This window comes from Mustela nivalis (assembly GCF_964662115.1).
Source record: "Mustela nivalis genome assembly, chromosome: 1".
Taxonomy (NCBI): Eukaryota; Metazoa; Chordata; class Mammalia; order Carnivora; family Mustelidae; genus Mustela; species Mustela nivalis.
Genome location: NC_139020.1, coordinates 213,186,999 through 213,199,795, shown reverse-complemented (window position 1 = coordinate 213,199,795; position 12,797 = coordinate 213,186,999). Strand labels below are relative to the sequence as shown.

General features: G+C 58.5%; 1 protein-coding gene across 1 annotated transcript; it reads right to left on the bottom strand.

Moving 5' to 3' along the window:
* Window positions 1–235: 235 nt before the first annotated feature.
* Window positions 236–11,419, bottom strand: MYDGF (myeloid derived growth factor). Its single transcript, XM_082735443.1, has 6 exons — window positions 11,155–11,419; window positions 10,037–10,087; window positions 4,284–4,345; window positions 2,840–2,921; window positions 1,955–2,027; window positions 236–710 (listed from the first exon to the last, which is right to left on the bottom strand). Exons 1-6 carry the CDS (start codon window positions 11,326–11,328, stop codon window positions 631–633), a joined length of 522 nt encoding a protein of 173 aa, XP_082591569.1. The 5' UTR covers window positions 11,329–11,419; the 3' UTR covers window positions 236–630.
* Window positions 11,420–12,797: the final 1,378 nt, after the last annotated feature.

Below are 12,797 nucleotides of genomic sequence, written 5' to 3'. Positions count from 1 at the left end.
GCTGGGGCTGCCCCATGAGCTCGGGGAGATCCAGGTTCACAGCCAACCGCCTTGGGACCCCGTGCATTTGCGCCTTCAGAGGCATCGTGCCTGGAGATTCCAGGGGCCTGTGGCGACATCCGTCACCGTCCCCAGCAGGGCACGCGGCTGCGGATGGCCAGACCCTGCTGCTGCCTCCGGGCCCCGGCCCCAAGCACGCAGACAGGCTGGCACCAGTGCCAGTTGCCACGGTGGCTGCTTTTCAACCATCTGATTTATTTAAATATGAAGAACATTTCATTTCTCCCCAGTTAGCCTGGAAGAAGGTCCCCTGGGAAAACTGTAAGAAAACAGCTGGTTCGGGCTCAGGGCAGCTGGATCGCTGTCCCTGGGAGTGATCCAGAGCCCGGCCTGACCCATGGAGAGACCCGCACCGGCTTCCGGAAAGCCGCGATTCCCCGGGGGACCCCTTCACGTTCCCCAGTGCCTTTTTTGATAAGAAAGACGGGCAGAGGGTCCCAGACCCCCGCTCCATGTTCAGAGGACATCACCCAACAGCCCCCCTAGAGAACCAGTAATGCGCCAGCTCTCCCAGAGCCCAGCTCCTTCAGCAGAAACGAGGAAAAGCCGCCCCCCCGATGGGGCTCCTGGTCACAGCTCACTGCGGGATGCCTTGGCCACAATCACCAGCTTGGACAGCTCGGCCTTGAACGCCCCGGGCCTGTGGGACACTGCAAGAGAAGCACGTGGTTGGGCCCCACCACTCCAGACACTTTGCATCCTGGGCGGGGTAGGAGCACAGCCCCCGGAAGTGAACTCGACATGGAAAGGCCCCCAGCCCTGAAAGTCTTATGGGTGAGGAACCAAAGAAAGGAGAGAGAGGCTGGTGGGCTAGTCCTGAGGGCAGCAGGAGGCCTCAGGAACATTCAGGGTGGGAAGAGCCATGGTCATTTCTGCCACAGCCAGGATGGATGGGGGTCGGGGGCGGGCTGCGTCACCTCCCGCTGGCACTGGTGAACTTGTCTAAGGCCCAGTGGTGCCTTTCAAGCAGGACCTGGGACTGTGGCCTCCACCGGCTCGTCCCCAGTGGCTCAGCCCTGCCCTTCTGCTGTGCACCCAGAGGTCAACGTTCTGCTGGCCGCCCCGTCTCCTGTCCTGGACCTCTACCCGGAACTGGCCCACACCCTCCAGGACCTGCAGGTGGGGCAGGGCTCCTTCCAGACCCAAGGCCCCTCCTCTGAAAGCCCCACTCTCCGCGCCCCCCGCCACTCCCATGTCTGGTGATCCCCACAACCGTAAGGATCCTTCTCCTCACCTCTGGTGTCCCTCGGGACACTCAGGGCTCCCTACGACACGGTTCTACTCCCGCGTCCTTCGTCATCATCGCTCACCCCCGTGTTCTCACGCACGGAGCCCCAACTCCGGAGCTTCCCTCCCCTCTTTCTGCTCAGCATCTGCCCCCGAGGGCTGAACACAGCTCAGGACACCCAGGGGCCCCCCCGCCAGACCTTAGGGGTTCCTAACCCCACTGCCCAGGCATCGAAGCTGTTCCTAGTCACAGAACCCAGGACAGGTTGTGGGGATGTCGCAGGGGTCCCCTTCTGCGCAGCAATCTCACTGAACGTCCTCAAAGGCCCCAGTAGATTTTCAGGCCCCAAGTAGGGCTCGGCCTGTCCCATGAGCTAAGGCTGGTTTTTACGTTTACGTAGTGTCAGCCGAAATCAAAGGAAAATGGTGTTTTGTGATCTGTAATTCACATTTCCGTGTTCTTAAGTCGAGTTTTATTAGGACGCAGCCATGCCCGTTCGGTGCCCTGTGGCTCATGGCTCCGCTCACCCGGGTTGAGTGGTCTCCGCAGAGCCCTTTACAGAAACGGGGTGCAGACACTGGGCCGTCACCTGTTCCTCTGATGGGGGTGCTGCCCCCCCTTCTGTGCCTGAACCCGGGCTCCATCTCCACAAACCACCTTACGTACCTGCCGTCTTGGTCACTTCAAATTCCTCGCTTTTCAGGGGGACGTCGCTTTCTCGCTCAAATGCAGCCTTCGACTGAAAGAGCAAACGGAAGCGTCCCCACCGGGAAGGCAGGCCGCTCCTCCGGCTCCTCCCGCTCCCGAGGGCAGTGCGGGCTAAAGCGCTAGCGCGGGGCTCTGACGCTCTGACTGCAGGGCGGCGGGCACCGCTCTCTTAAGCACGTGAGAGAAGCCTGCAGGGGCGGCAGTTAGTCCGCTTAAGAGATGGTCAAGCGGCTTCAAACTTGTGCCTTTGCTGCCGATCGGAGGAAGGTACTTTCCCCTTCGGTGAACAGAGGCAAACCCGGAAGTGGCACAGCCTCCCCACTGCAACTGCACAAATCAGACTCTTTCTCTCTTTCTCTGGGCTCAGTGAGTTTCCCGGCCCGCGGGAGCTCGGGGGTGCAGCGAGCAGCGCTCCGCGGTGGGACAGCTGAGAGCGGCCCGCTCCGTGCGCCCCGTGTGCCACCAACCACAAGGCACCGGAGCCGCGGCGCACCAGGCCCTCCCCACATGGGCAAGCAGGCTGCCCCTGCCTCGGGTGCTCCTGACCTTGCTGTCCCCTCAAGGGTCTGGGCCCCTCCCTGCTGGCATCTCCGGGGCCGCGCCAGCAGGGGCACTGGCAGGAGATGGCGGGGGAGGGGTGCTAGGAGAGGGGCCAGGCGGCCGGTTCCCGCAGAGGGTCTCTAGGGGTCAGCAGGGTCCCACTCTGGGCCCCGCGCCCCGTCCCTGGCACGTCCGGGCCCGGGGGTCTGCGTGGTGTCCCACACCTCACGGCCCGTGCCTGTCCCCGCACTGCCCCGCAGCCCCGGCGGGACGCCCCGGGCCGCGGCCCCGCGCGGTACTCACATAGGCCATGCCGTACTCGATCTCCGCGCCCCGCACCTCTGCCCTGAACTGTGTGAAGTATAAGTAGGACTTGCCCTGGGGCCTGCAAAGGAAGGGCAGGCAAGGGGGTCAGCCCCGGCCTCCTCAACATCATCTCTTCGTTCCTGTTTACTAGAACATTCTTTTGGCTCATTTACTGACAAGTCTGGTTCTCCTTCTGGGTCCGAGCTGTTTTACGACAGAACAAGCGCTTTTTCATCGAGCGCCAGGAACCAGGGCGTGGCGACATCCCGGGCAACAAGCAGCACAGGAGTTAACTGGGCAGAGGAGGGAGCGAGCAGAGGGCAGGGGTCCCGGCGGGTGCAAACGGGGGCATTTCTAGAACAACCAGGTCAGCATGGCCAGAGCAGAGAGGAGCTGCAAGGGGGGATGCGGGCAGCGAGGGGGCCACAGGGTAGAGCCCCGCGTCGCCGCGGACAGGGATGGGGTGAGGGGCAGCGGTGCGGGGGCCAGGAGAGTCCTGCTGGGGGCGCGTCAGCAGGGAGGCGGGGGAGGTCCGGGGAGCCTCCCGCACCCTCCACGCCCCAGCAGCTGCGCCAGGCCTGCTCCGCTGCCGTGTGAAGCTGGAACAACAGCCCGTTCAGCAGGTCCTCTCGCCAAGCGGGCGGCCCCCCAGTCAGGGGGCCCAGTTAACTCCCAGTTATCTTCTGGGGCCGAGCGTATCCACAGGCCTCTGTGGCTCGGCGCCGGTGCCCACGCGCCATCATCAGGATGGCCCCGGAGAACTCCTCTGCCTGCTGCCAACAGGGGCCGGTCCACAGAGTGGGTGAGACCGTCTCCAGCACCGCCTAGAAGCTCCTGCTTCAGACAGCAGCAGGCAGGGGACTGTGGGGTGCTACCCGCAAGCAGAACTCGAACACGGGTGTTCTGCCCCGGCCCTCCATGGGATCTGCGCCCCTCTGCCGACCCCCAGGGGGCAGGGCTAGGGCGCGGACGTCTGTGAGTCCCCCGGCATTCATGCACTGCACCAGCCCTACAAGCATCGCGGGCAGAACCGGATCCAGGCCCCAGAGACCCGGGGGGCAGGGCCAGGATGTTATGCCTCTCCGGCACCCGCCCCCACAGGCCTGAGCACCCCGTTCCCGCTGTCCCTTCTCAGGGCCACCGCTCACTCATGTCGTAGCACAGGGCAGGGAGACAGAGGGGGACGGTGTGGGGAAGCCTGGCCCCAGCCTCCCCCCCCCCCGGGCCCCGTGTCCACGAGCTTCCCTGGGGGGCCGTCCCCAGCAGGGTCACCACGCCTCTCCTGCCTGCACGTGGGTGACCACTGCCCCCAGTCCACGCCCCGCAGGGGTGACAGCTCCCGCACCTAGAGTCACCGCAGGCACCCACGCTCTGCAGCCCCAGAGAGGCGCCTCCTGCAGGGGAGACAGACATACACCCCCCACAAGGGCCCCAGGCTCACCTCCAGATGGTGCAGGTGAAGTGCTGGTGGTCCTCACTGGTCCCCAGGCTCATCTGCCACTTCTGGGGAGAGAGGAAAGACACAGGTCAGTCCAGGACGCCCTCCAGTTCTGCAAAGGCAGCCAACCTTCCCTGGGCCTCCCGGCTGCCGCCTGGCTCGGGGGCAGGCGGACGCCTCCGGGCGAGACCACAGGGGTGGGCACGTGTCCTCAGGCGCCTGTCCACACCCACAGGAGATGCAGCACTGAGCACTGAGCCGGACTGTCAGCTACGGGCCGGGGTGGGCTCAGCAACGGTCACAAGCGTCCCATTCTCAGTGGCAGCCATCAATGACCGGGGAGGCCATCGGTGGGGGGGGAGCCGGAGGCACAAATCTGTGCCTTGGGCTCACTTTTGCTATGAACCTAAAACGGCTCTAAAAAATAAAGCCTATCAAAAAAAACAAACCCTAAAGTAAAAGGAGACCCTATATCCATGCTTGCTGGATCGGGACCAAGTCCTCGGAGCAGACACGAGACTGCAGTGCTCACCGGGTGGGACCCGGTGACTTGGGGCACCAGGAAGCTTTCTACGTGATCTTCTTTTGGAAGGGTGTGAAAGTGTTAGCTTTTTTAAAAAAAATCAAGAAAGATTAAGAGTCAGACACTCAGCTGACTGAGCAACCCCAGCGTCCCTGAAAATTCGAATTTTTAAATGACTCTCAAACATACCACTACCAGCTTTTTCGGATTTTCATGGCGCCTGCAAACCTGGCGGGTGGACACGGGCAGTCCCTGTGGGCTCTGGGGTGCCGAAGGCGCCTGTATGTTTTGCTAGTAAAATGGGAGTTTGCGGTCCCCTGCCTGGAGTACTAAGATACTGGTACTCCTGGTGCAACATCAGTTTCTTCGCGAACAAAACAGACCATTTTTAGGTTCATCATGACTGGAATAAACAGTCCCCCAGATGCCGTCTGCCCACAGCAGGGAAACGGGAACCAGGGACTCTGGCTCGGCAAAGGGACGGCTGCCGGCCACACCTACGGACGTGGCGATTTTTCTCCCTCCTATCTAAAAACACCTGTCTGTGGCTCAAAAGCCTGTGAGCACCTGCAAATGGTTTTTAAATATTTTATTTATTTATTTATTTGAGAGACAGAGATCACAACTAGGCAGAGAGGCAGGCAGAGAGAGAGAGGAGAAAGCAGGCTCCCCAGGAGCGGAGAGCCCGATGTGGGGCTCGATCCCAGGACCCTGGGATCCTGACCTGAGTCAAAGGCAGAGGCTTTAACCCACTGAGCCACCCAGGTGCCCCTGGAAACGGTTTAATGCAATGAAATAGATCCGAGAGGTTTTCCACGGCTCTGAAAAAGCTCTTGAAGAAGAGACAAATGTTGAAACACTGGTTAAAAAATTACAAATGCAAACAAATTTAAAACCCAGAGTTTCTTAGCAAGAGGGTCGACATCCCTCTGAGCGGCCTCCCGGTTCCGTGAGCCTCGCCGCCGTCTCGGGGCTGCAGGGCGCGGTGCGCAGATGGTGAGGCTCGGGTTTGGGCGTGGAGTCATTCCTGCGAGTGTGTGTTCCGGGGACAGCCTGAGCCCCTGGGGAAGTCAGCCCAGGAGTGGCCGGGGATGACAGATGACACTTAATTGGCGGTTGTGATTAGTTTTTATTAAGATATAAACGACATATGGAGAAATGCACCCCTTTTGGTGACAGTTCTAGAAGCTCCGACAAATGCTTCCAGCTCTGTATCCACCATTAATGAAGACAGACCAGATCTGTGTCCCTGGGTCCCCGCCCCTTCCCTCTGCAGTTAACTCACTCCCACAAATCCTTGGTAACTGCTGGCCCCATCTCAGAGTTGTGCCTCTGCAAGACCGTCCCCAGCCGAACTGGGCAGTGCGCAGTCTGGCGTGGTTTCACTTAGCGTGGGACAGTGGAGAATCTTCCACACCACCGGCCGTGTCCACAGGTCCTTTATTCAATAGCTCGACTGAGAAATATGGACACGCTACACAATTCACCCTCGTATGGTGAACGATTCTGCGTTTTCTAGCATGTGCAGAGATCTGCAACCATCCCCATGATCTAGAACATTCCATCACCCCAGAAAGAAGCTCTATCCCTTCCCCGCCCACCTGAGTCCCCTTCCCATTCGTGGATGGGCCTGTTCTGGACATGTCACACACGTGGGCTCAGGGTCTGTCCCCAGGGCAGTGTGTGGGTGCCGCGCCCCTGTATACAGCAGTGACACTCCCATGCGTGGTAGACAGATGGTGTGCCTCCGTTCACCCACGGACGGACACCACGGTTGTTTCCGCCTGTGGGCCACCGTGAATCCTGCTGCTGTGAAGGGTCGTGTACAGGGTTTTGCGTGGGTAAGTTTTCATTCCTGGAGGGCAGAGAGCTCACAGTGGGAGTGCGGGGTTCTATAGTGAGCGCACGTTGAACTCTGTAAGAGATGGCCTGTTTGTGTCCCCACCAAACACAGCCAAGCTCCCCGGCTAGACATCCTGTGCCTTCTGTCACCTGCCAGCACAGCCCTGGCCTCCCAGGTGACCCCCTGCCGAAGTCAACCATCACCGAAGGAGCAGGCGCGGGCTGTGCTCCCTCAGAGGCCCTAGCTCCACGCTCCGTGCACCCGGCGCCCCTGCACACCCCCAGCCCGGCCACGGGTCCTCCCGGGCACCAACCAGACGCTGGGGCTTCCTCTCTCTGATGAGGCCTCTGCAGGAACGCCCCCGGGGCCCTCCGCGGTGTCCCGCGAAAGCTACAGAACATCTAACCATGCCTGCACCTTTGCTGAGAATCTGGCCGCCATTCACTTGGGAGGCGGCCGCAGGACAGCCACCAAAGAGCCACCCCTCCGGCTCATGCAGCACCACCTGCCCAGGCGCTCGGCTCCCTGTGGTCCTGTCACCGCTCTAGATGGCCTGCAGCTGGGACAAGTCTGAGCCACGACACGTCTGCTCTGCGTAGAGCTGATTTCCTGCGGGATGTACCCCGTCTTCCAAAACGAATTCCAGCCGACTGCTGAAGTATAGTTTGTGAGCCAACCGCTACTCCAGGACAGGGCTCCGGTCTGCGGCGGCCCCGGCCAGTGTGTGTGAACTTGGCTCGCTCACCCGACGCGGCAGCGGGCTGTCCACATCTAAGAATTTAAGTTCAGTCGGAGGAGGCAGGGCAGGGGTCCACACACTTGATCTCTTCCAAGCTGCTGGTGACCCTGGGTCAGGAGCACAGAGCAGTGGATGGGGTCTGTTCCCCAGGGACCTCGGTCACTTCCCAGCTGGGGGAGCCTGGGTCTCTGTGAAACGGGGTAACACCAGAGCACCGCGGCCTCCTGGAGCGGTGGAGAGGGAGAAACGGGATGTGCGTGTGTGGCTTAGCACCGCACAGACGCCACGGGAGAGCCACTGCTTTGGGTCTGATGGGTTTTGGCTCACGATGAGGAGGAACATTCCACCACTTGGCTTCATCCCACAGTGGAGAAGACCATCTGGAGAAGCAGTGAGGCCTGGAGGTGAGGTGGGAAGGGGCGGACGATTGCAGGAAGCCTGGTGGCCGGGGGTCACCGCTTGTTTGCTGCATTTTGTTAACATAACGTCACCGGGAATCATTTACTTACAAACAAGACCTATCCGGAGCACCAGAAGTCGCTCTTGCCCAATGGGTTCCAACGAGGGGGAATTCTGTCCTTCACGGAACACTGGGCAATGTCTGGACATGTTTCTGGAAGTCAGGGCTGGGGGCTGGGGAGGCTGCTCGAGGCCCCGGTGCCTGGGAAAGCTCCCTCAGAGAGTGACCTGGCCCTGAATCCCAGACGTTAGCGGTGCTGTGGGGGGACAGAGCCGCCCCTGCCCATTTCAACATGCTGTCCCGAGGGGAAGGAGAGAGGGGCTGCGAACCGGCCTGCCGCGAGTGATGCGCACAAGAGCGGCTCCCAAGCAGCCCCCATCTCTCCAACTCTGCACTGTCAGCTGACACAGCGCTGCACACTGTTCCAGAACGACAGTACTTCCTAAAATCTGGTTGCCGGGGAGGAAAGAACAATTAGGGACAGAACGATGGAGGGGCGCCTGGGTGGCTCAGTCAGTTAAGCATCTGCCTTCAGATCAGGTCCTGATCCCAGGGTCCTGGGACTGAGCCCCGCATCGGGCTCCCTGCTCAAGGGGGAACCTGCTTCTCCCTCTGCCTCCTAACCCCGCTCGTGCTCTCTCTCTAAGAAATGGACAAAATCTCCAAAAAAAAGAGAAGATAGTTTTTACTGATTTTTATAGTGATGCTGAGTTCTTCCTTTTCATTTTTCTTTTATTCTTTCCAACGACATTGAGCAGAAAGTCTGTGTCTTCCCGAACACCTGCGGCTCTCCGGCCCGACAAGACCAAGCAGCGGCATGCAGACAGCACTCCAGGCCAACACTTTATTCTCGGGGTGCCTTCTGACAGCACGTCACTGCTAGTCTGTGGCTGCGGCCACTGCTGCACGCCAACCTCACCACCTTACAACCACTACCATTTCTTCTCTGCCGGTTCTGGAGGCCGGAAGTTCAAATCAAGGTGTCCCCAGGCTAGGCTCCCTCTGAGGGCCCTGGGGCAGGATCCTTTCTGCCTCTTCCAGTTTTTGGTGGCTCCAGGTGTCCCCTGGCTTGTGGCTGCGCCTCCGTCTTCACACGGCCTTTTCCTGTGTGTCTTCTCTTCTATCAAATCTCCCCTGAGTGTCTCTTGTCAGAGAAGCTGCCGTTGGATCTAGGCCCCCCTGTTTAAACCAGGATGATCTCTTCATTGCAAAATCCTGAATTTACTGTGCAAATATTTTTTTCTAATTAAAGTTACATCCATAGGTTCCAGGAATTAGGATGTGAATGTATATTTGGGGTGGGGGGTTATTCAAGTCACTACCCTGGGTGATAAATGACCACAAATTTAACAGCTTGACTGCACTCCCCACTGCTCAGCTCTCCGTCCCCGAGGCAAAGGGTGGCCACGGCGGGCCCTCTGCTCAGAGCCTCCCCGGACTGGACTCACGGTACCAGCAGACTGTACCCCTGACTGAGGCTCAGAGTCCTCTTCAAACTCATGTGCTTATGCTGGAATTGAGTTCCTGCAGAGGTAAAACTGCTGTTATGCCGCCTGCCAGGGGCTGCCCTCAGCTCCTAAGAGCCACCTGCCCTCCTGGCCCTGCGCTCCCCTCACAGCCAGCCATGGTGAGTCACTTTCTTCTTATGCTTCAGATCTCTTACTATTTCTCGGCTGCCAGCTGCTGGAGAAAACAGCCACCAAGAAATGGGGACCTCAGTCCTACATGGCAAGGAACTAAATTCTACCAACAGCTTGAACGAGCCTGTAGATAAGACCCCGCCGGCTGACAACTTGATTTGGGCTTTATGAAGCACCCAGCTGAGCTGACCGTGGCTTCTGACCTCCAGAATTATGAGATAATAAATGGGTGTTGTTTTAAGTTGCTAAGTCTGTCATGATTTGTCACGCAGCACAGAAGGCAAATAAAATACTCCTAAGAGAGGCTCATGGGCATGGCTTGTCCATATCTCCCAGGCCTATTTCTACCCAGACACTTGTTCACTCTGGAATTACAGGGGTGATCTGCCATCACTTGTTACCTTGAGCATTACCTTTATTGGTGAGACAAGCATAGTTCAATGAGTGTAAGTTAATTAAGGTATGACCCAATCCCACTGCTTCTTGGAGAGCATCTCTCCGTGACAGTGGATACTGCCGTACAAAAGCACGTGGAATTTTGAACAACTCACCTCGTTGGTCCCTCCTTGAGAAGCGTAGGTGAACGCACAAGTGTATTTGTCCTGGAAAATGGAAGGTGGAGAAAAGCTTGTTAGGAGGTGATCCTTAGTGCTTATGATGCAGGATGCCCTTCTGAGATCCAAAGTCAAGACAATCCGTCTTTTAAGCATCTGCACTAAGCGAAAGGAGGCAGCGCAAGATTCCTGGCTGATGTCCCAGGAGGCCCGCCCCACAAGTCCTCCCAGTGTCTACCGACATAGAACTCCCCTACCTGCCCCTCTGTTCGGGTGCTCCTGAGTCAGGACAAACAACTCAGGTGGCTTCTGGGGGATGAAGAACAGGAAAAGGGGTAGGGGGAGGTCCTACACCCTCCAAGCACCCACCCATCTAGACACATGGACTTTGGAAGCAGGTTGTGGACACCAGAAAACCCATCTCTGCCCTGTTGTGGGCATCAGACAAGGGAAAGCTTTTCTGAGCCTGTTTCCCTCAACCGTGAAATGGTCCTAGCAAATCAAACACTTGGCACAGTATCTGGCTATAAGGAAGTACTCAATGAACAGCATCAGTGGGCATCCCTTACAGACAGGGAACGCGGAGGTGGGAGGGGAAGGACTTCTCCAACAAGCTAGGGGGAGGGGGGGCTAGACCCAGGCCTGCAGACCTCCAGATGAGGTCTTGCCTCACCCCTCACTGAAAGAGAGGGAGGGCCTCGTGCAATGGAGAAAAAGAGCAACGTCCGTCCACTTCCTCCCTCGTCAGAGCTGCAGCGGGGCTGACCTTCGGCAGAGCCTGGAGGCGAACTGCCCCTCGGCCTCCTCTCTCCCCACCTCGGGGGCGGCTCAGCCCTCCAGTGGCCGGGGGATCGCCTGGTCTGGGAGCGAGGGCTGCCTGGGCACGCTGGGCATGGGAGAGGAAACAGGCACAGACGCTGGGGACCCACCCCCTCCGAGTCCCCGCACTCCAGGACTCCCGGCTCCTCTAAGCTCAGACGCGCCACAGTGGTGACCGCGCCCTCCAGACCCCCTTCTCAAGTCAGTCTCCGCCCCCCGAACGTCCGGGTCCCCTTCTCAGGACCCGCCCCCACGGGCGCCACCGCTCAAGCCCCCGGGGCGGCAGCGCTACGTACCCCCGGGCCGACGTTCTGGGAAAAGGAGTGCACGACGCCGCCGGGCCGCACGTCAAACGCTACCGTCGTGGGCTCGGACACCGCCTCCGCCGGCCTCAACGCAGCGGCCGCCAGCAGCAACGCAGCCCACAAGCTCGCGCCTCCGCCGTTCCTCCTTTCGCTGGGCGCCGCCATCTTGGGATCGGGTCCGCAGGGCTGGGGCGGCGACGGGACGCCGCGAGGGACACGTGGGGCATCCGCTCGAGGCCACGTCGGCGGCGTCGCAGCCACGTGACCTGGCGCGCCCCGCCTCCCCCCCCCCCCGGACCGGGCCTGCCATGTTGGGGCGGGGCTTGGACTTCTGGGAGGAGACCCTGGGGAGAGTGGGCCTGGAGACCAACCGTGCTGCAGACTGAGCCCACAGCTCTTCCACTTAGTAAATGTAGTAAGTTCCATCTGGAATGAGGGAAATGGACGATGACCTCAGTTGTTACCCCCAAGATCCCTGGGTGGATCTGAAAATTAGAGGAACCCTCGTTTAGGATGGAGTGGAGAGGCCGGCAGGGAAGGCTCTGCACCCTGTGAGTCCGTTACAGATCCAACAGGAAGGCCAGCCCCTTGCAAGTCCATAGTATGTTAACCACTACCTTACGGCCCTTGCAGGAGGAAGGGAATTTTCCCCTGCCCTGGCAACAACCCAGCCAATGAGAGACAGCCACAGCCCAGCCAATTAGAGGCAGCCAATGAAAGAGAATCACAGCACTGCTAATGAAACACAACCAGAGCCCAGCCAATGAAAGACAGCCACAGCCTAGCCAATGAGAGATAGTGACAGTACAGCCAATAAGAGACGGCCACAGCACAGCCAATGATAGGCAGCCACAGCCCAGCCCCGCCCAGCCCAGCCAATAAGAAGTCACCACTCCTGGCACTGAGGGCAGGGGATTTTTGATTATAATAGCCGCTCCCCACTTGCTCTTTCTTCCGTTTAAGAGTAGTCGTTTCTTTTGTTCTGCAGATTTGCCTCCTGTTTTCGCTGTAGCTCGCTGGTCGTGGGTTGCAATTCCTTACTATTCCTGAATAAACCTATTTTTACTGGTAAACTAACTGGCAGTTTTATTTTTTTAAGGTTAACAGATCTAACAGCTGGTGGGGGAAAGGATGATGAAAAACAGGATTTTTCTATAGGCTCAAAGTATTTCTCCCCAAGATGCTTATTAGTTATAAATGGAAAAATAGCCATTTTATAATGAAGACACCATCTTTAACCCAGTGTCACCAATGAGACTTCAACAACTGAAAAGACATTTTCAGCTGCAGCTCTAGACTTCCTGCCCCAAGTGCATGAATGACTTCAATCTAATTATAAGCAAATATCCTACAGGATCCCAAGCTGAGGGACATCCCGCAAGATAACAGGGCAGTACTCTTCGAAAACATCATGAAAGACGCTTGAGGTACCATCACAGAGTGAAGAGACCAAGACAAGAAAACACAGTATGGGATCCTGGATAGGGTCCTTGTCTGAGTTCAGTCTGTTGTAACAAAAGTACAGCAGACCGGGCAAACAAACACAGGTCTAATTTCTCATAGTTCTGGAAGCTGGGAGCTCAAGATCAAGGCGAGTATCTAGCAGGCATGGTGTTTATAGGCATCCCTATGCT